This window comes from Cyrtonyx montezumae, unplaced genomic scaffold, assembly GCF_038088225.1.
Source record: "Cyrtonyx montezumae isolate F1298 unplaced genomic scaffold, pur_monq_1.0 scaffold_10, whole genome shotgun sequence".
Lineage (NCBI taxonomy): Eukaryota > Metazoa > Chordata > Aves > Galliformes > Odontophoridae > Cyrtonyx > Cyrtonyx montezumae.
Window position 1 is genome coordinate 2,440,065 of NW_027071826.1, and position 21,904 is coordinate 2,461,968.

General features: G+C 45.9%; 2 protein-coding genes across 2 annotated transcripts in view; both read left to right on the forward strand.

Annotated features, from left to right (window-relative positions):
• The window catches only part of WDHD1 (WD repeat and HMG-box DNA binding protein 1), a 29,163-nt gene extending 27,226 nt beyond the window's left edge, over positions 1-1,937 (forward strand). Inside the window, exons 25-26 of the mRNA XM_065748067.1 lie at positions 269-404; positions 1,007-1,937. Coding sequence (XP_065604139.1) covers positions 269-404; positions 1,007-1,207 — 337 coding nt within the window. The 3' untranslated portion in view covers positions 1,208-1,937. The remainder of the gene's footprint in view (positions 1-268; positions 405-1,006) is intronic.
• A 4,301-nt stretch (positions 1,938-6,238) lies between these two features.
• On the forward strand, positions 6,239-21,604 carry GCH1 (GTP cyclohydrolase 1). Its single transcript, XM_065748078.1, has 6 exons — positions 6,239-6,599; positions 13,238-13,347; positions 15,561-15,616; positions 18,287-18,318; positions 19,176-19,260; positions 19,801-21,604. Exons 1-6 carry the CDS (start codon positions 6,299-6,301, stop codon positions 19,925-19,927), a joined length of 711 nt encoding a protein of 236 aa, XP_065604150.1. The 5' UTR covers positions 6,239-6,298; the 3' UTR covers positions 19,928-21,604.
• Positions 21,605-21,904: the final 300 nt, after the last annotated feature.

Here is a 21,904-nt window from a genome sequence, read left to right on the forward strand (position 1 = left end):
GAAAAGAACCATTATGCTTTATCATTCTGAACCTGAAATGTTAATCTCCACATATATCACAGAATTAATAAAAACTCTTGGATTAGTCTTGCCTTGTCAGCATGTTCTGTTAGCATACTGCAAGAGGAGAAAGTGAACTGCTGACTATATATGCTTTTTCTCTGGAGAGCAAAAAAACCTTCTCAAGTGTTGTTTAGAAATGTTATTTTGGGGCATATGGTTTTCTTGTAACCTTCATTAACTGACGTTTTTTCTGTGCTTGCTTTAGACCAAAGACAGGTTTCCAGATGTGGCTAGAAGAGAACAGAGCAAACATTTTAACAGATAATCCTGGTCTGAATGAAGCAGAAGTAATAAAAGAAGGCATGAGTCGGTTTAGGATTCTGTCATCAGAAGAAAGAATGGTAAGAAATGTTCTCTAATTTAATTTTATCTTAGATTTTTTTTCCCCACCAAATTCTTTGATTACTTTCAGTTAGGACACTTTCTTCCCTTTAAATTCCACTGTCCATCCTCAGGAACTTAATTTTTCAATTGGACCATGATCTAAAACAGATGCTTTGTGAAAATATATACTGAGTTGTTATCTAAATAATAAATAAAAGCAGGAAGCTGCTTTCCCACATTGGGTCATCTGGGCGAAATGTAATCACTGAAGAAGTAACAAATGAGAAGAGAAGGAGTTAAAAGTGATATAGTGAGACTTAATTCATTGGGGCTTGGTTCTAAAGCCTTTTGGCTTTCTTATTTGTCCAGAAAGGCCATTAATGCCTTCAATTCCATATATAGGCTCAAAGGAATTACAGTTTTGAAGGTGAATGCTGTTACAAAAAAGAAGAAAAGTGAGGGCATTTTACTCAACTTGATTAGTCTCTCTTAGTTCTTGACAGGAAGTCAACTCCAGTGCTTCCTTATAATCAGAGAAAGAGTGCACGTAAAATAAAGCCCTGAATTTTGTGGCCTGCTATGTAGTAGCTTTCTATTTAACAATGTACTTTCTTCAAAGGTGTGGTCTGAGAAAGCAAAAGGTGGAACAGCAAATGATTTAACAGAAGATAAAAAACGGAAGCGTCCCACAGCTGCTGAAGATGAGGTGAAAAAGGACGAGGAGCAAAAATCAGAGGACTCAAATTTATCCAAAAAGAAGAAGCCTTTAGATCAATCTACCAATGTCAGATTGTCATCTTTTGCATTCAAGCAGAGCTAAGTAATGTTGTACCTTCTCAGCATCTGTTTTCTCAGTGCAGTTATGCAGTGTTTTCAGAAATTTGCCACTGTACTCAAAGAGCACTTGCCAAACGAGAGTGCCTTGCTCCAAGTGTTTTATTATCAGCTCTCCGGGGAAATGTTGAATCCATTCATCAGGTCTCTTTGCAAGTTGCTAGTGTAAAGACTGACAGACAAACTAATGCTAATGGACCATTACCTAGAAGTACAGTTCCACAGTTTAGTGTAGCCATGTGCCTGCATGCTCATAATGTTTGGTGCTAAATCTAGCTGATTCATTATAGGGAGTGTATGCTATGTACGAAAATTGTCCTACCATTTTAGAGTAATGTCTTCTGTACCATTCCTTCTGCCTGCTGCAAACACTTGTAAGAGAAAGAGTCTGAGGAATGAGAAGGAGGGGAAGATGATGACTTAACGTCTTCCTGATGGTCAGCTGCAGTTTCAGCATCTGAGGCAGTCACTGAGAAGCCTGACTCAGGCTGGGGCAGGAAACCAGGTAGGACAGAAGCTGAATTAGGAAGACCAGGTGTGCAGAAATGAGCCAGGCCAGACTGTGCTTCCCCAGTCTGTACTTCAGTGCTCAGAACTTGAAGTTGTGTGCGTAGTTTCCCGTGTTTGTTTTTAAAATTAAATGTGATTGTTCCTTTCCTTTGTGTTTTTTGTAATTAAACAGACTTTAAGGCAGTCATTTTTACCCTTCTTTGGGGAAGGGGGCAGTATGTCTAATACATAGTTCTGAAACAAATTTGAATTTCAAACTTTTTCTTTTTTTTTTTTTTTAAAGATAAATTAAACCAATTTAACATAACAGCCCCCTGTTCTTTTTCTGGCTTTGCACTTCCTTTTTTTTCTTTTTGTTTTTATTCTCATTTCACTTCATTTTATTACTGGAAAGGCAAATGACTCTCCATTGGGAAAACGTTTTTAATGCTGAAATCTGTAGGTTGAAGATCCGGAGAGATTTTTGTACATGGCAGAGGTGTTATGCTGAACACTTTTGGTAATTGTTATGGGTAATTCTTGAGAAAAACAAACAAGGAACCTCCAGTTTTCCCTGTACTTAGAAAATGGAAGGGTCATGATGTCAGCTGTAATGGTAAGCACAAACAGAGAAAAATCTGAAGAGCCATTAATTTAAATGGTTTTTTTTAGATCCACTGTTATAATTGCTTTGCACGTTATTGTTCAATGCTGACAGTAGGCTGCAAGTAATATGTAATGTACATAGGAGCACTGTATTGACACAGTGCAGAAAATCCAGGAGAGTAATGGAATATTCCAACAGTAATCTGCATTCTTTGGTAAGAAATGATGGTATCAGGGACTGTACAGGATGAATATTGTAGGCAGCGAGGCATATTTCAGCATTTGGGTTTATTGAAGAAAAAGAGGATTGCAGTGGTAGGAAAAACATCTTGATAGGAAATCACTGCGGGCTCAGTGAACTGTGTAAGGTTGTTTTTCTGCTGCACTAGGTCGTTGTGATGATGGCTCAGAGTCCTCATTATGGTCCTGGGAGATGGGCTGAGTGGGGATGGATGACGTTTGTTTTTTTTAATATTCAAGCTGAGCTACCTGCCCAGTGTCCTTTAATACAGTCCAAAATAGAAGAAGAAATTAAGTCCCCATTTGAAGCGATTAAGCTGAGTGGCTTCTCAGGGCTCCTCCTTGAAGGCTGCATCAAATTCCTGAACAGGGGATTTATACCTTGAGCTCAGGACATTGAAGTCCTTTGCAGCCTCAAAAGGTGGTCTGAAAAATCAGGTAAGAAAAGAGTCTGGAACTGGCTCAGTAATATACTCCGAGTGTCCCAAATTAGGAGGAAAAAAAATCAATTTGAATAACTTAGACAGAAATCCCTCTTTGAAAAGCAGAATATTGAGATTGGATGACTTTGGGAATATCTTGGTGTGCATCATTAAGTGAAATATTTTGACCTTACTCCTCCTGAGCAGGATGCTGACTGGTAGCTTCTGATGCAGTGGCATTGTTTTGGAGGAAAAAGGGTGCTGCTCTTGAAAGAGAAACAGAACCGAGCTGGTCTGTAGATCCAGCTGTTGGGACCACATCTGTCCTCTATCTCACACCTTCAATTACACAAATCCAGTTCAGTTCCTGCTCTGCAATAGAAGCAGGTACAGCTGGTCCCACAAAGCAACCAAAGTCCTTTTGGCTTCTATAGGAGGGGAGGAAACATCCAAAGTAAACTTGCAGGAAAGTTTTCTGGCTGGGTTTGGAGATCTAGGTCTTTGCAATCACATGGCTCTTCTGAACAAACATGCTAAAGGTCTGTTTTGAGGGACACTCCTGGATTTAGTGGATGAATTCATGGAAATAATAGAGAGGACGTCAGGCTTTGCAAGTCCCCAGTTCCTGTTTGCTTTTCTCCTGGATTAATTTTTGCTTTATATTGTTGCTGGGTTTCATCATACCCAATGTCCGCAGCCTGGGGCCCACAGTCTGGATCTCACTGCTGTGCACGGGGCTGGAAAGAGGCAGCAGAACTGCTTCCCCAGTCACAGCTGGGATCTCGGAGCTAGGGATCTGGAGAGGTGATGGCGTGCCCTTCTTACAGTCCTCCACTTGTCAAATGGTGGAGAGGTGTCAAGATGAGCAGCGTTTTAACCCTGATGTTTAATCACTAAGCACTGCTGCCAGCCCCAGCACTAAAATTAGCAGCTAGCACAGCACCTGCCTTGCTTCCAGGCCCCAGCTCTTCCACCAGAGCTGCACTCTGCTCCACTGCCCAGCTGCAGGCAGTGCTGCAAATAACCTCCCAGTGCTGGGAGCCTTCCACCTGGCTGGGCAGTGCCAAACGGAGCCGGGTGCTCACAGAACGATGAACCCAAACCCACCAGAAAACATGGACTGAATCTTTAAGGGAAACATAACATCCGACTAGCTCTTTTTTCTTTCAGAATAGGACTTAATACCCAGGTGGGGGGCTCCGTGCTGACCCCGAGCCTGCAGTGTAGCAATGGGAAGTGCTGCTGCATCTCAGCCCGCTCCCCTGCTACCACAGCAGCTCCTTTCCATGTCCCAGGAGCACAAAGCATCCCCTCTCCCTCCCTCTGTGCTTCTGATTGCTGTGTTTCATCGCATCATTTGATCTTGAAGTAAATCCCCATGCCCAGACCTGCTGTCTTGTTCTGCTCGTGGGGTATTCTGTTGTACTTCAGCAGAGCCCACTCGTCCAGCCTTGCAGGAAAGGTACAACTGCTACAAACCAGCAAAAAAGACTCAGAGCAGCGGGTGCAGCCTGCTGGCCTTTCAAAGCAGCGAGCATCCCGTGCTGGAGAGCATGGCAAGCCTTTATCTTTGGAAAAGATCTGTACGTGGATGAGTTGGCGTGCTGGAGCATTGCAGACCTGTTTGATTTCAGAGGGAGTGCCAGGCTCACAGGAAGACGTATATTCTGAGAAAAGAACACTTGTACTGTAAAGCAATAAAAGGATATTTTCTTTGGCTTTCCAAGCTCTGTAATAGAATTGTGCTCCGAAGGAAAACAATGGCCCAACTCATTTGTTTCCTTACAGGCAGGCACGATGCTGATCTGTACCCAGGCTGTGAAAAGCCACTTGAAGCAGGACTCGATCACGAAGGGCCAGGAAATGCAGGCCAAGGGTTTCAAGTGCTGTGTTGCCACGGGACAGCCCGCTCTGCAAATGGCTTTATCGATCCTGGGGTGATAACACCGGCAAGCAACGGGGTGGAGAGATGCACGGGCACAGCCAACTCCACTTGTGAAGCAGAAGCTGTCCACGGTTCAGAATCGGGATGGAGAGCTCAGCAGAGCTGAGGGCTGTGCTGGGGCCTCGCTGTGGCTCGATGCTAACGCGGCTATCGATCCGCTCTCCTGCCTGAGCTCTTAGCGACACGTCGGGCCGACACAAATCGCTGCGGGTGGGCTGAGGAGGAGGAATTAGTCAGCTCAAACTTGAAGCGCTGAGCTCGCTGCCCAGTGCTCCTGCTTTTGTCAGTGGGGGATAAATACGGCGTGTGGTTTATTTCTGCCATTTAACGGCTGTCAGCGCAGAAAGCACCATTTAAGAAATGCCTTTTAGATAGCTTCACTTGACCCAGAGAAGGCTGCCCAGCTCCTTTGCCAGCCATTCTGGCACAGCAGTGTTTCCCTGAAGGAGTTCTCCGTTGGCTTTATTGCCAACAGGGCATTAATGGGCAACGGGGTTAATTAATAGAGAATTATTGATAAAATCTTGGCCCAAGGAGTGGAGGAGCATAGGTACCTCTGGATACCCCTTTGGTCCCAACAACCAAACTCAGCAGCACGTTCCTATTGGATGCAGGGCTGCAGGTGGGAGCACAGCAATGCCAACACACAGAATTTTCCCATATGATGGTGTATGGGAACTGCTGAATCACGGCCTGAACCACTGCTGGATCAGCTGAGGTGAGCACTGAGCCAGCCACAGGAGCACAGGTGAAGGCAGTGCACTGTGTGAGCAGAAGGAGTCTGACCCCACCTCTCCCAGACCCCATGTAAGGGCTGACCACCACTGGGGAAGGATCTCTTTCTGGAGATTGCTCCTTAGAAGTTTTCCATCACGAGCCTAGGCTTAGGGTGAGCATTTTTTTCCTTTACTTCAGTTGTCTCTTTTCCCATCGCAATACTCTAACTGTACCATCTATAAACTACCTTGGCTGTAATACCATTGGGTATATTCATTCTGTTAACCTCACATCTTGCAGATGGAAATGTAACGATGACTATGAATGACGTATTTCCACCCTAGAAAGATGCTGTGTGACACGCCCCGAGTCCCTCTGAAGGCAGCAGACCCCTACCCCAACCACGTCCTGTTTTCCCCATCCCCCTTTTGAGGCGCCGTACCCCACACTGGCGCTGCGCGGGAGGGGCGGCCCCGCGCCTCGAACCCGGATCGCGGCGTCGGGCTGAGCGGTGACGTAAGAGCGGCGCCAGCCAATAGGAGCGGCGCGGGCGGTATAAAGCGGGCCGCTGCGCTCCGTCGGACCGGAGTGTGGTGGGGGCTGTGGGAGGGGTGCGAGGAAGCGGCTCCGCGTAGCGCGCTCGGCCGGGCCGGCGCCTATGGCGGCAGCACGGAGCTGCAACGGGTACGCGCGGCGGGAGGGGCCGCCCTCCCCCCCGCTGGGCGCCGAGAAGCCGCGCGTACCCGGCGGTAGCGGCGGCAGCGGGGACGGATGGCGGGGCGAGCGGCCCCGCAGCGAGGAGGACAACGAGCTGAGCCTGCCCGGCCTGGCCGCCGCCTACACCACCATCCTGAGGGCGCTGGGCGAGGACCCCGAGCGGCAGGGGCTGCTGAAGACGCCCTGGAGGGCCGCCACCGCCATGCAGTTCTTCACCAAGGGCTACCAGGAGACCATCGCGGGTAGGCGGCCGATGGGCACGTGGGGCGGGGGTTCGCCTCGCCTGCCCTCCTCCCCGCCGTGCCGGGAAGGGCCGAGCGCGGTGCGTGCCGTAAAACTGCGCTTGGGAAACGAGGGAGTTCCCCTCCGGTTCCCCTTCCGCTCCTCCTTACGGTCGTAGTTGAGGTTCGGTTGGAGGATGAGGGACGCGAGCGCTGAGCGCCGGGCAGGGCTGAGCCCCGCAGCGTCCCGCTTCGCTTTCCCGTTTCTCTTCCCCGAAACGCTCGTGCGTTTCACGTCCGGCGCTGAGTCGTGAGCAGCTCCTCCTGTTGCCGTGTCACGGCCGAGCTCTGTCCCAGCAGCACGCCCGCCCCGCTGGGACCTGAGGGATGCTGGTTCACCTGTCCCAGCCTCACATCCAGGGCGTCCCAATCTTGGAGCAGAGAAGTTCTGGGTACCCCCTCCTGGATGCTCACCCTGTGTGACAGCTGTGTTATACGCTGTTTCTATCCTTCTGTTACTGTCCCTGCTAGGTGCTGTGTTCCTGAGCTGCTTTTCTTGCTGCTTTTCTAGGAAATGAGAGGAAGCTGTGATGCAGGCGTCCTTTCCTGCGTTGGGTGGGCAGCCCAGCTCCTCGTCTCTTGTGCTTCTGGTCTTCCTGCTCTTAGTCGTGAAATGGGAGGGGAGAGGCTGTGGTTGAAAGGCAATTCTTTAACAGCTACCAAATGCCTGGTGGTTAAAGGGTTGGCTGTGAGTTGGTGTGGGATTATGTTCTGTGTGGGAGGTCTTCGTTGCACTGTGAAGCTGAAAGCTAGAGACACTGAAGCAGGGAATCAATCCAGCTACAGGTCTGCAAGTCAGCTTTGGTACCTACCTCAGGTAGGGAGGAGAGAAATCAACTTTAATTTTACATTTCCATAAGGTGCAGGAACACAAAATGATAAATGTATTTCCAAGCTGTGAAATCCAATGTGAGCTGGACAAAGTGAAGTTCCTGCTTTATTATTTGTCTTTATCTGTGTTCTGCAGCTGGTCAATATTGCATTTCAGAGCCATTAGTAGAGCTGATTTGCTAAATATCTAAATCTGGCTTTCAGTGTTCTTTCTAGATGTGTTCTCCCATTAATCCTAGTTGTTTCTAAAGGTCCCGGTCCTTTGCTCTCACCTTGACAGACTTTATTCAAATAAATCTCACTTTACCATAAAGATAATCAAAATTTTGTTGGAGGAGCAAGAATGCCCTTGGGGATTTCAAGTAAAATCCATCTGGGGAGCAGATCTGAAGGTGCTAGTGTTTTACACTCAAACATGTGTGTATTAGTAGCCATTGCAAGGTACCAGGAGTTTTATTTCACTCAGTGCTTCTGAGCGCTGAAGACGCACGAGAACATACTTTCTTCCCCTGAGTTGGGGTCAGATTTATTGGCTTCTTCATTCTGGAAGCAGATGACGACAAAACAGAAACGTGCTCTTCTGATTAATCAAGGTGATCTGGGCTGTTAGCTGGCTGACTGCCTTCAGCATTCTTAGAGTTGTTCAGGCAATCATCTGCCAAAGGCACGAAGGCTGAGCCTTGGGAGATGTCTCTCCTTCAGTAAATGCTTAACGTTCATTGCTTGGAACTGCCTTCCTTTGGACTGTGTGCATATGCAGTAAATGAGCAAATACATAGAAATCAAAACTGACCAACTCATAACTGAAGGTGAGGACTTCAGAAACAGCAGATATGAAAGGTGCTAGCCTCAAAACAGCACGCTGTTGCACAACAGGTCCAACTCCTTTACAATCCTGTGTGAAACATCAGACAGAGCTGAACAGACTCCCTGCCTCTGCAGAGGGAAGTTAACTTGCTTAAACTGTATGTAGGCACTTCAAGCTTAGAGGCATGTTTGCTGAGTAGTTGCTGCTCATTGTGGTTGTTGGATGAACAGAAACTGAAAGGCCTTTCCAGCTTTCAGTCAGGTTTGGGGGTTCAGCCATCCCTCAGTGTGTTTAACCTGCTTACATTCACAGTTATAGATTGGGTTGCTGGGGACACAGAAGCTGTCCCACTCCCTGCCCAGCTCAGCTTGGCCTTGTTAAACCTCATCCTCAGAGATACAACAGCCTAATAACTTAAATATCAGCAGTGTTGGCAGTATGGCTGTAGTTTGTTTCTTTGAACTGAAGGGTGGGGGGAAGAGGATTGTTTGGGGTGAGATGTTGGGCTGCTTCTCACCTCACCCCCCAGCCCTGCACAGGGGTTTCAGCCTACCAGGCTGAAAGTGGTGCTGAAAGCAGTGAGACTTCTGTGATCTCCCTGACCATTAATAGTTGAGCAACACCAAATTAGATATGCTTATTTTTTTTCCCCCAGAGTTAACTGTCAACCTCTTAGGTCTTATGCTATCAAAGACTCCTGATCTCTTCACATCACTTTTCCAGAGTGTTGTTACATCTTCTGTGTTCTTCGTTTGTTTCGTTTTCAGAAAGAAGTGTGGATGGGAACTTCCAGAACCTTCTGTGAAATGAGGTGTTGAAATCCAGTTATGTATCAATGAGCATCTCCACAGCCCTGATTTCCTTCTTATTAATAAGTACACTGGCAAAAAAAAAAAAACTTCCAGACCTTATTTGAGCTTTGTCTGAGGGTCTGAGATGGGCTGATCTCATATGAATGGATGTAAATCTCTCACTGTGTTGTGGAGAGTGGCTTTATAAGAGAGTAAATGAACCCACAGAGGTGATGGCTGGAATTAGCAGAACAGCACTGGTGGTTTTCTTCCCTACTTAATTCTTCAGTGTGAGTTGTAAAAGAGCTGGACCAGACGTATAATTTCTGGCAGCTGAAGAATTAAGTTTTGCTTCTGAAGGGAACTTTCCTTTCTGAAGCAGACTGTTTCCAGTCCTCTGCTGTGGCAGTGACGAAACCAGAAACGTTAGTCATAAACTTGTCATCCTTTTTGTGATGCTTTTCTTCCTTCCTGTTGGGAAGGTATACGACGGCAAGGAGTCCACGTGGTGCTAATGCCTATTTAATTATTCTCTGCAGCTTTGGAACTCTTTACTGCCTACTGAAATAGCCTCACTACAGCTTGGGTTGAGTCGAGAGCTCTTCAAGACTTCTTAAAGCAGATGGTCATTCTGTTGGGAATTGGTGTACTCAGTCCACCCTCTGTCTTAGCAACCTGAAGTCGTTAACTTTCTGCAGGAGTACAAAGCCAGACAGATGTGCCTGCTGTTGAGTGTTGGCTGATTCCATCTCAATGAGCAGTTTTCTGTGGTCTCTGGGCTCTTTGGAGCATCCTCCACCTCTACCAGGCGAGCTGTTAGGGCAGTCTGGAGCCTTGCCATGGGAGAGCCTCGTGCTTATGGCTCCCAGCATGGCTGAGCTCAAGGAGCCAGATTGCTAAACCTGAGACTGACTTCATCCTCACAGTGAGCAATCTGTAGTCTGCCTTCCTTCATGGAGTGAAGCAACTCAACTCATAGTGAGAGCATCCTGCAACCATCTCAGGCTCCTGTCTGGAAGTCCTAGCAGAGATCAGGCGTGTGAAATACTGCAGTGCTGCTCTACAGAGGGCTGTCATCCTCCATTCCCTTCACCTACAGAGCCAGCTGCTGGGTGGGCTCCATCTTCTTTGGTTGCCAGAGGTGTGTTTGCTTTCCTGTGTCACATTAAAGCTATGCAAATAGTTTCTATAGCAACAGGTCTTTTTGCTTAGCTCTGACGCAAAGTCCCGAAAGGTCTTTCTCATTCTATCTTCATCTTCATCTGATTTTTTTTCATTTTTATTTTATTTTTGTTTTGTTTTAATTGACTCTTGAGAAGATAAAGGGGGAAATTAATTCTGATCTGCTGCAAGTTAAGTCTGGAAACAGAAGTGACTGCTTAGTCTTTAACAGCCCAATGAAGCTTCTACATCCAGACTTGAAATCTGGGCTGGAGGATATATCAGCTGGAATAATTGTCCACAGCTCTATGTTTGTTCTCATTCACTTCCTTACAGCCGTGTATTTTTATCCAAATCTTTGCATTTCCTTAACGTGATGCACCTGGGCTTAAGCAGCAAGTTCCCTCAGAACAAAGGTAGTGATGTTTGCTGGCTCCTGTGGCACGCAGGGCTTGGTGGCAGCACTTGAGAACAGCTGTGACCAATAAAAGCAGGGTGAGCTGAGGGGAAGTATCATCCCGAGGGGCCAAGAGACTGTGGATGAATGTGCCGCCCTCCTTGCAAGCAGAGGATGAGCAAGGCTAACACTAAGTTGCTTCTTCCTTTCTGGGTTTTGGCCCTCCTTCTCAAGGTGCAGCTGTTCCAGTTGACACAGTGGACACAGCTGCAGAAGTTTTGCAGCTGAGCAGCTCTCATCTGTCACCTGGCTGCAACTTGCTAGTAATATTCTGAAGATCTTGTGTGAAATTGACAAGATCTGTATAAATGAGAGGTTTGAAATACCCTACAGCTCAGTGGTCATATCCTTTACACAAAGATCTACGTGCTTATTTGCTTCTAAAGCATCCTTTGTTGCCCAAGCTGCTGTAACCTGACAGGATATGCAGAAAGGATGGATGAAATTGCTTTGGCTGTCGGAGGGGATGTATTTCTTTTCCTGAAGTTGCCTGTGTGATGCTTGATGGGTCTCTTGGTCTTCTTTGCCCCTGCCCTACAATAGGGTAACAGCAGTCTCCACAACACAGCTCTTCCTCGTGCTGGTGATTGATCTTGTCTCCTTGGATGAAGCCTCAAAGGATCCATTTATAAATATATATTATTAATGAGTTTGTACATGAATACACTCGTGTGTGTATTAGTATGAGACTTTCCCGTGTTGAATTACCTTCTGCTGTGTGGTGCTGTGCTGTCACACGTTACAGAGGCTCATAATGAGAACATGACCACTTCTGATTGTTCTGAACAGTCTGCTCCGTGAGCGTGCTGACGTAAATCCATATCTAACATCGGGCTCCGGTGCAGTGCTGGTGGTCTAATAACAGCAGCAGTCACTCTGGAGATGCTCCTCGGGTCTGTTTGGATTTTGTTTGAACAGTGCTGGGCACAGCAGCAGGTTTTGTGAAACCACTGTTTGCTTTTCTGCTGGGGAAATGGCACATCTGCAGAGTGTTGAGAACCTGCACTGCTGCTCTGGCTCCTTTCTGTTGTCCTCTGCGACTGCTCTCTCCCAAATTTTGGCTCTTTCTGGCTGTGCTCGTAGTAATACGACAGCATGGTGCTTCCCATGTAATCAAAAACCTCTCTGGATGCATCTGGTGTAAATGAGGCTGTAACATTTGAAGCACAAAATCATGTGCCTTCATAGAGTTGTTTCCTGGCCTCTTTCATGCCCTTCTGTCCCTGCTCTCCCACTGGATCAGAAACCTTCTGGGGTCCAGCCCTGCTGTTCTGCAGGTTGCCAGCCCTTCTTGGGGAGGGACGTGTGTGGCAGGCAGAACATCTTGCACACAGTTTCCAGGGTTACCTGTAGTGCTGATAGCAAGCAGGAAATTAAAATGCTCCATGATGATGATACGTATCGACAGCAGATGGTGGCTGTTAGGTGTGCATACGTGTCAGGGGGAGGCAGAAAGGCGAGCAGAGGCAGCTATTAGATCTGTATAATCATCACTGCAGGTGCCAAGCTGCACCTTGGATGAAGTGGGGTGGGCCTGCTGTGGTGGGTCTTACTCTGGAAAGGACTTCCAAGCTAACATCGTGGCACAGCTCCTCGTGCCAGTCAGCCCCTCTGTCCCTTCTCTTGCTGTTTTTCTCTGTTTTCTCTTCTAAAAGGCACTCTTACCTTGGGGCTGTTCTACTTTTAACCTCTCCAAACGCTGTCTGGCTCGCTGTAGCCTTTGTTGGAGACTACAGTAATCTGCTGTAACCTGAACTGATGGATTGCTCAGGGACTTGTGAGGGGACTGCTAAATCTGGAAAACCAACTGAGGGTCTGTTGTGCTGAGCTCTGGGACCAGCAAAGTCTCATGCTACAAGTTCCTTTCCTTACCGAGCTGACTTTTCCTCTTCATGGGTTTCTCCGTATTAATTCTTGATTAAATCTGAGATGCAGGATTCAGATGGAGTACACAGCTGCACGTTAGCTGTCTGCTGTTCTGCACTGAGATCTCCCTGATCTTTGCCTACAGATCTTTCTGACTGCTGTATACACCTGAACAGCTGCTGGCTGGTGTGCTTCAGGGTGAAATGCAAAGGTATCTTGTTTGGGCACGGAGCATCCTGGAGGATAGCAATGCTGGTGTTGAAGTGTTTGCAGACACCATTGTGATAGCTTTCCTCCAACTTAAGGCCCAGCTTTGCCTGGGCTATGTGCAAGCACAGTGGAAGCCAGTGTAGAGATGTAGAGAGAGCTGTGCTCCTCATTGCTGGCTCGATGAGCTTTAGTTTTCATTGATATTAGTTACCAGCAGCTCCACAAAGGCTGGGTTTGTCCTAACCTGGGCACAAACTATTATTCAAATAAAACACTATAGGCTGACTTGTGACGTAGCATATAGGTAGTTGTGATTGTATCCAAACCGAAGTGTGCTTGTGGTGTTACTCCTTGTTTCCCATAGCTTAGCCCTAAAATCTGTAGTCCTGAGCCACAAACCTTCTTAGATACTGTCTGGAAGAACCTTCCATGCTTGTGCATGTATATCTTTTTTAATGCAAGTGTTTAATTTCAGATGTTCTGAACGACGCCATCTTTGATGAAGATCACGATGAGATGGTAATTGTGAAGGACATAGACATGTTCTCATTGTGTGAGCATCACCTCGTTCCATTTGTTGGAAAGGTAACTCCTCCTCATCAAAGGGACGTGGGAATACGTGATAAAAGACATGTAAAAGACTTTGTGGCTATAACTACAAAGCTTTTAAAGCTGTAAGTATTTACTGCTTACGGCTATGATTCTAAAAGTTAATCTCCAGAGAATACAAATAAGAAAGACCTCCTTAATGTGAGTTTTATTTGGATTTAAAGCTCTGTGCTCAACCTTTCCTAGTCTAACTAATCTAATGGTTTCTGACATTTCACATTAAAGCTCTTCTTTGTGAAGCAGCAGCAAGCCTCGAGGGCAGACATCTTGATATTAAACCAGCTCACCCTGCACGCTGCCTCCGTCACGGATTTAGTTCCTGGCTCAGAGCTATCCAGTGCCTCTGTGAATGGAGCAAACTTCTGATAAGCCAAAGTAAGAGAGGGCTGCTAGCAGGGGTCTGCGGAGCTCGGGACTCCCATGGCCAGAGCTGGTGTTTCAAATGGTGGTGCCAACAACTTCATGCTCCCCCCTGATCCACACCACCACCACCAAAAAAAAAAGCCCTCAACAAAACTCAACATCTGTGAACTCGAATAGCTCGGTGTTGGTAATTCTGAAAACCTCAGCCTCTTTGCTCTTGTAAGAATGCAGAAGGATGGAGCTTACTCTAATCCATCCCTTCTACCATTGAGTACTCAGGGGACAGAGGAGCAAGTGTGGTTGTTTCCTGTAAAATTTGATCAGTGCCACGTATGTTCCAAGTAAACCATCCCCCAGAAAATGAAATGCCCAAACAGAAGCCAGCTGTTCAGTGAGTCAGCTCATTGTCTTCTACTTTCTTTTTGTACGGATAGCATTTTCTACCAGAGAACACAGTAACTTCTGTTTCTGTGAAAGCTTTCTATTTCTCCTGTTGGTTACTTGGTCTGTGTGTGTTCTCTTCATTACTTCTGTGGCAGTACATGCATTCATCTAGCTGTTTAGTCTGTGTGGTTTGGATAAATGTTACCAGCACCGAATCAGTCCTGCTCACATAATGGTCTGCTATTGCCTGGGTGCACCTCTGGATGTTCTCAGAACAACCATTCTCCCATTGGGTGCATCAGACAGGCTGCAGATACCCATTGGCAGATCTTGTATTTGCAGTTCTATCTTGAATAAAATCTGGGAATACACACACACACACACACAATTACACTGTGGGGAACAAGATTCAGCACTTATTTCAAAGTTATGTCTCCTCCTTTATCTAAAATGTTTCATGTCTTTTCAGGTGTCAGTGGGTTGATTACCCAACAGAAGTGGTAGGAATGAGCGAGTTAGCCAGGTAATTAGTGGTGCTGCGGTACCTCTAACTGCAGGTACAGCAAAACAGGGTTCTGAGATGGGGCCTCTAGGCAAAGCACTAAGGCAGAGTCTTACACTAATACTCCCCTACCATATCTTGGCTAATTTTTCAAGTCTCAGGTACAGTGACATAAGTGCTGGTTTGTAATCTGTCGCAGGGGTGAGCCCACTTGATGTCAACAGCCTTCTAAAGAACAGGCAGCTGAGTGCCCTTCCTTCTCCCTTCAGATCTGAGAACTTTTTACTCTGTAACTCATTTCAGCCCAGTGCAGCTACATGTTTGTGATGACTGTTCAGTAAATCCATCCTCAAGCAGGATAGAAGATGACTGATTCATGCAGTGATCTGTGGTGCTACTAGCACATAGCATGTGAGTTGGTGTTAAAATAATAATAATAGGAAAACATCAGTAGGCGTAGCCTGATTTTGGTGGCAAAGTACTTTTTGCCATCAGATCCTATATTGGAAATCCAGTCCTTCTCCCTCCCTTTCCCTTAATCTGCTTTAGGACTTGAAAGAAAAGCATGGCTATGTCAGGTAGTGCTATGCTGAGTGGTAAGTACTGCTTTTCATGCCCAAGGGCAGCAGTACTCTGTGGCTTTCCCGAGACTTGGAATATAAGCCTTGACTCTTGAAGAACTCTGATTTTCCTCCCCTTTCTTAGGACCTATTCTGCACCAGGACACTGACCTCACGAGGCATTTACAGCCTTTGTTAGCTCCACAGTAAAGTTTTGAGGCTTGCACGGTGGCAGGTTCTTCCCACGTGCTAAGATTTCTGGGCTGTTCCACATCTCACACTTCTGGGGTGTATGCACATCTCATCCTCTATGCATGAGTTTCACACACGTTTGGAAGTTGGGTTTTCATTCTGCTAATGGCTTGTTCTCCTCTGTCTAGGTACACATTGGCTATCTTCCCAACAAACAAGTGCTTGGCCTCAGCAAGCTTGCTAGGTAAGTGCTAATGTAATGAAAGTGATGCTAATTTGTAAAAAGGATTCCAAGCTGTGCTAACTGTGTTAATCTTTCTAATCTTGTCCCCCTCTGAAGCTCGGCACACTTTGTGCCCTGGATTTGGATTTAGACCAATCCTCAGCATCACACGTTTGTTTTTGTCTGTGTATGTGTGTGGAGAGGGCAGATGAATCTTAGAGCTCTGTGTTAATTAATGTCACAGTTGACTGGAATAGAGCTGTAATGCTTTTGTGTGTCCATCTGAAGCATTGGTGTTGAAAGAGAACGCAGAAGCAGGAATGAGTGGGGGGTCTTGGCTGTGTTCTAAGGCAGATTAGCAGACACACTGAGGATCTCTTGCAGCTAAAGATCTGTGTGTATATAGACTGATAAGGGCAGGAAACTCAAACTGCAAATGAAGACACCATCTTGGCCTGAATCTTAACACTTTCATCTGATAAATCTGACATTTCTTTCTCTCGAGGCCTCCTGAGAGAGCTGTGGGGTGGATTTTATTGCTAAGGCTCAACTTTAGAAAGCAAGTAATTAAGAGACACTTGAGAAATCCATTTGTTATGTAAAATGCTGTTTTCCTCAGCAAGTGCCCTTGGATCAACTGTTGCTGAGTTGTGTTCTAAGGTGACAATTTCAGGTCCTGGTGAGGAAGAGGATGGTAGATCCCTCACATGGGCAGATGATTGGGCATCCGAGTGGATGTCTTGCAGCAGGTGAACCTGAGAACACTGGCTGTAGTTCAGAAAGACCAAGTAGGACACGCTTATACTTTCCCTGATACATCTGTTAATCTTTCTGTAGTTCCAATCACACTAAGGAGAATTAGGCTTGTAAATCTGCACGCCTGCAGGCTTTCATGGTGGTAAGAGATGTGCAGTGTGTGAGACTGAAGTGCTTTAAAATCTGTCATCTCTGTTCTGCACTCTGCTTGTACCACAGGGAGTTGGGTTTGGGAGCAGGAGGACCCTGGGAGGACACGTTTTGAAGGTGACCTCATATTGCAGGGAGACCAGCTTCACATCTTCCAGCAGTGCTTCCAGGGGTGGAATTTCTTCTGATTAGAAGGCTGAAGCAGTTAAACGCTTGGATTTTCTTGCTGGATGTTTACTATGCCCACACTTAACTGCCTCCTGATACTGTAGGATGGGATTCTGCAGTTACCTCTCAACTGCTGGTTTAAAACTGTCTTGAACGGTCCTTAATGTGAGTGGCAACGTGGTGCTGGAAGCCTCCAATTTTCCCACTGTTTATTCTCAGCATAGAAATACGTTTGGATGTCTTCCTGCATTGTGCTTTACAGGTTAAATATTGCCTTTTTTTTTTTTACAAGTTAAGGTAGAACTTCCATGTCCTACAATAATGAAAAGATTAGATTCTTGTATAACAAAACCTTCTCTGTCCTTGCTTGCTTTTGTGTACTTACCACGAAGAGATCGGTAGGCCAAATAGTGCTTCCCTTTCTTGCCCTATATAATGCACCCAGTGTTCACACAAAGATTTGTGAGGCTGTTGGTGCTGTAGACCTAATCTTTCCTAATAGGATTAGTGTAACGTGGTGTGTTTCTGCCGTTGGGATGACCTGCATTCAGCAGACAAACACTTTTCCTTGGATTTTAAACTCAGGTTTGAAAACACCAACTCCATTTTCACACAGACGTGGTTATAGGACTTCTCACATGCGAGACAAAACCCAAGCACCAACTGCTTTTCTAAATATTAATGTTACTTTGTTCAGAATAGCTGTAATACGGCCATTTCATTTCTGGAGGGGACTTTGTGCATGTAATTCTCTCTCCAAAGCAGCAGGCAAGTCTCATTGTCAGAAACATTTCTTGTAACCAATGCCTCAGGCCTGCCAGCCAGGGTCTGGTTTTTGTCTGCTCTGACCAGATGGGTATTGAATCTTTCTGGATTTGCACTTTTATCATGGCCACTTGACGTGTAATTAAGCATTTGTTCTGCGTGCATCAGGTCTGCATGAATAACTTGCTGAGTCACAGAGCTGCTATAAGACTTTTTTTTTCTCAAAATGTGTGGGTTTCAGTCCTGTGCTGATAGATGATCAAATCAGCACTTGAATTGCTCTGCACGTGGCTTACATTTAAACCCTGTTAGAGAAGGGCACCAAGGTGAGCCCCGCACCGAAATGTGGAAGATGGGTGAAGGGTATCTGTTTTAAATAAAAACAGTGATTTCCCATAGCTCTCAGTTAAATCTGTGGTTAAAGGCAGGAATCCAGAACTTCTCTAGGACAAGGCTGGTCCCAGTATCTGACCATCCTTAAAACAGCATTTGGTGGGCAGCCTGTCAATGCAGGGATTGGCTTTCAGGGAGACTTTGGCCACGGATTCCCTTGTGGGTGTGTGATCCAGGTGGGTGGTAGAGCAAATACTTTAAAAGTAACAACCAAAGCAAAGAAGTGGTAGATGTGCCCCTTTAGCAGTCAGTGGAGTGGCAGACAGGGGGTACCAGAAGCTCCTTGAGCCATGCCAACCAGGGGCTGAGCAGAAGCACTGCTCTGTGGATTCCCAGAATGGGCTTTGGTCAATACAGTGCTCTTGTTGTCAGTAGTGGAAAGTTAACTGTGAAGACTGGACAATATTCAGAAAGGAATAACTAAAACAAATTGCCTTTTTTTTCCCCTTTCTCTTCTAGGATTGTGGAGATATACAGTAGAAGACTACAAGGTAAACAACTGGATCTTCTTTTTATTGCTTGTGTAGCCCTTTGCTAGCTAGCTCGGGGTACAAGTAATTATAGGTGGACCAGAGCTGTTCAGATTTTAAAGAGTGAGGAAAAACAATGTGTTCTGGAAGAGGTATTTCTCATCTGTCTTCTTACTTAGTCTCTGCATTTCCCCTGAGGGGTAGAATGTGCCAATGAAAATGAATGTAGGCAGGAACTGATTCGGGGGATAAATGTCATAAGATCCAGCTGTAAGGAATAACTGGAGCTGTTGGATGCTGCTGGAGGTGTGCTGTCCTCCAGGTAGTTGGTCGTGCCTTTGGGAAGTCCTGTATGAAGAGATGAACTGGGAGCTACCGAATTAAGGAGGGTCTCCCTGAATTTGCTCCTTAATATGTATGTTTTTTAATTCTCAATTTCCAAATCTCAATTTCCTTTTCTTAAAAAGGAAAAATTGAGAGTGTAGGCTGTGGGTAGGGTAGCAGTAGAGTCAGTGAATATATATGTTAAAAATAAAGGAATAGAGGAAAGCAAGGAACTCTTAACTGCTTAATTACCATCGCTGCACGTCACAGTAATCCAAACTCCTGCAAACACATAATGGAAAAGGACTCCCAGTATAAACAAGCAAATAAAAGGCCCGTTACAAGGTGCAAAATGTAAGCTAAGGTTTGATGCTAATAAAATTCATCTGGAGAGAGCAGAGCTTGGGCTGGGGCAGGGAGCAGAAGGGGCAGGCACGCTTGGAAGCGAGGACGCAGTGTCTTGCAGCTCTCCTTCCTGTGGCTTGCAGGGAGTGATGATGCTTTTAAGCTTGTCAGTTGTAACAGTGCTTCTGAACACCCTGTTTTCCTTTCAGTCCAGGAGCGCCTTACCAAACAAATTGCAATAGCCATCACAGAAGCCTTACAGCCTGCTGGAGTTGGAGTGGTGATTGAAGCTACGTAAGTTTCTCTGGGCCTCCCTGCAGCAGTGCATGGGCTGGCTGTGACTCCAGCTGTGTGCTGCAGAGTTGCTGTGTGTTGCCTCTTAGCTCTTCAGCTGTGTGTCACGTGTACCCGAGGCAGAGAGGAGGTAGGCAGGAGTGATCTCAGCTGGTTCAGTGCAAGGTGTTGGAGCTATGTAATGCCTTAACCATTGCAGAAATTTGACAGTTGGGTCAGCTGTCCCATTTGCATGTCATCCTCGAGAACAGCAGAGCTCGAGTCTAGCAACAAGCATGTCCTTGTGGTGATCACATTGGAAAGGTGGGATTTTCCTAGGATCTACGGAGGGAAGACAGCACTCAGAAGCTCAGAACTTGACTTTCTTTGTCCCAGAGGACAGCTGATATCCACTGGCCATTCTGACAGTTTGCCATTCTGGATGTGGAAGTTTTGTTTCCGCAGAATGTAACGCGACCCTTTAAGAAACACTTGTCTTCATGGGACTCCTTAGTTCCTTGGAGTACATCTGATTTACTGACTTCCTCTCCTTTCTCCTAGGCATATGTGTATGGTAATGCGTGGGGTACAGAAAATGAACAGTAAAACAGTAACCAGCACAATGTTGGGGGTGTTCCGGGAAGACCCAAAGACCCGTGAGGAGTTCTTGACACTCATCAGGAGCTGAAACTCTTCCTCTCTCATTGCACTCTGGAGATGGTTGTGTCTGCTGTCACCGTCTGTTCTCACTTGTTCCCACGTCACGCTCTTAAACTAAACCGTCGTGAATTGTTGTCATAGTCTCTGTTCAGTAAAAGAACTTCTGATGGCAAATGAAACACGTAACGATGAGGTTGGCTGCTCCTGGATTTCCAGTTATGCTGATATTGCAGAGCTACAGGCTACAGATAGGGGCTGGAGTATGTTTCATTCCACCTAGTGTGCAGAATGTACCGCTCTGAGGAGGAGAGTGAGGTTTGGGAATGAAATGGATATTTATGAAGCAGTTATGTTAGTGGAATAAATAGGGTGCAGCACAGGAAGCAGACAGCTGTGGATCCTTGTAGGACCACTTACGTGCTGCCAGTACTGTACCTCTGGTGAAAGGATAGCTCTGAATGGCTACGTGTTATTCCAAGTCCTGCAGTGGCTGTTTCAGTGTCTGGATATGTCTGTTATACCTCTTTGAGATGTTACCTCTGGTGGTGTTTTATATTCTTGCTGGTATTAACTCTCTTTGTTTGTCGTACTTGAGAATTTAGAACACATTTTTCCTAACCTCTTAACGTGCAGGGAACTAACTTGTAAATGGCTTGGAGCACAGTTTTATCTCAACATGTGAAGGGTATTACACGCCTTCTTCTTGTGCCTCAGGATGTCTCACCACTTCAGCTGTCAATTTCTTACTGTTTTTAAGCAAACTCTAGTGGGGTTGCAGGAGGAAGACCCAGAATTTGTTGGCAAAGAGCTAAGAAACCCAAAGAGGTTTTTAATGATATTTATATCTTTTGATTTTTTTTCTCCTTGGATTTCCATGAGTTAGGCTAAGCTAGATCTAGATTGATCTCAAAATGAAGATTTCTCTTCAAGCATTCCAAGGTTTGCCTCGTGTATGTTGGACCAAAGGTGAGCGCTGCAGTCCTGAACAGAGCACTTTGTGTTTCTGCCTGATGGCAGTTCATTCCAGGGCAAAGTAACCTGAAATTACAGCTTATTTCCTAAGAGCAATTGAGAAAAGCATTTCCAGGGGCGTCAAAGGGAATTAAGCTGCAGTTTTGTCTATGTGGCAACCTCTGTATGTGGCAGCATTGGTACAAGAAGTCTCAGGCAGCTGGACTTGGTTGAACTTCTTACACTTGGTTACAGTTTTAATGGGAGTTGTGCAACTCTTAATGGGGAAAACATGATGTGCAAATGAAAACCACCCTTCTTAAACTAAGTACAGGAGACAAAACTGAACAAAGACAATGCCAGCCGGGGTGTTGGCTGCCTGCAGTGCCTGCAGGTCCTTGTAGTCACTCTGGCTTTGCTGAATATGAATCCCAAGATGTTCAGCATGCTAACCTGAATCATGGTTCCTGGTTGGCAAGCTAGGCCTCACCAGCTCGTGTACATTCCTGCTTGTCACACCAACCCAAACAATAAAATTGAGGTCAAATTTCCATTGGGCATAAAGAACTTTAAAGCCTTTCTTACTGAAGTTGTTTAAAACAAGCAAAATGCTGTAACGTTTTATTACCACAGCTGCCCTCCCTTCTTGCAGATAACCTCAGACTTTTAAAGCACTAGCTTTACCCTGAGCACCTTCACAGTGTTCCTGGAAAAATGTTTCATAATATTCCCTACCTGGGGTCCTGTTGAGCTGTGTGCTGGGGTGAACAGGCTGTTACACACCTTCCAAATACAGTACCTCTATGGCTTTAGTTTTCCTTAATGGCAGACAGTGGATACTGCTGCTCTCAAGTTCAGCATTGGTTTCAAACTTCCAGATGAAAAGCCTTAAGCCTTTCTTGCTTGAAGTTCAATGTAAAACTCTCTCCTTTTTTAGCTCAACAGTTGGAAGGAGAACTTGGGGACCAAAGAGGTGCACGAAGATACATTTGTTTCTCTCTGCTTGCTTTAGTTGTTTGGAGTTAAGGCTTTGTAAAACACAATCTTACTCCTG

What these genes read in the sequence shown, in the direction of transcription:
- GCH1 (XM_065748078.1), top strand. Translation starts at nt 6,299, where the DNA reads ATGGCGGCAGCACGGAGCTGCAACGGGTACGCGCGGCGGGAGGGGCCG. An exon ending in TCGTTCCATTTGTTGGAAAG is followed by an intron (nt 13,348 to 15,560) that starts GTAACTCCTCCT and finishes TCCTCTGTCTAG; the next exon opens with GTACACATTGGCTATCTTCC. An exon ending in ATACAGTAGAAGACTACAAG is followed by an intron (nt 18,319 to 19,175) that starts GTAAACAACTGG and finishes TTTTCCTTTCAG; the next exon opens with TCCAGGAGCGCCTTACCAAA.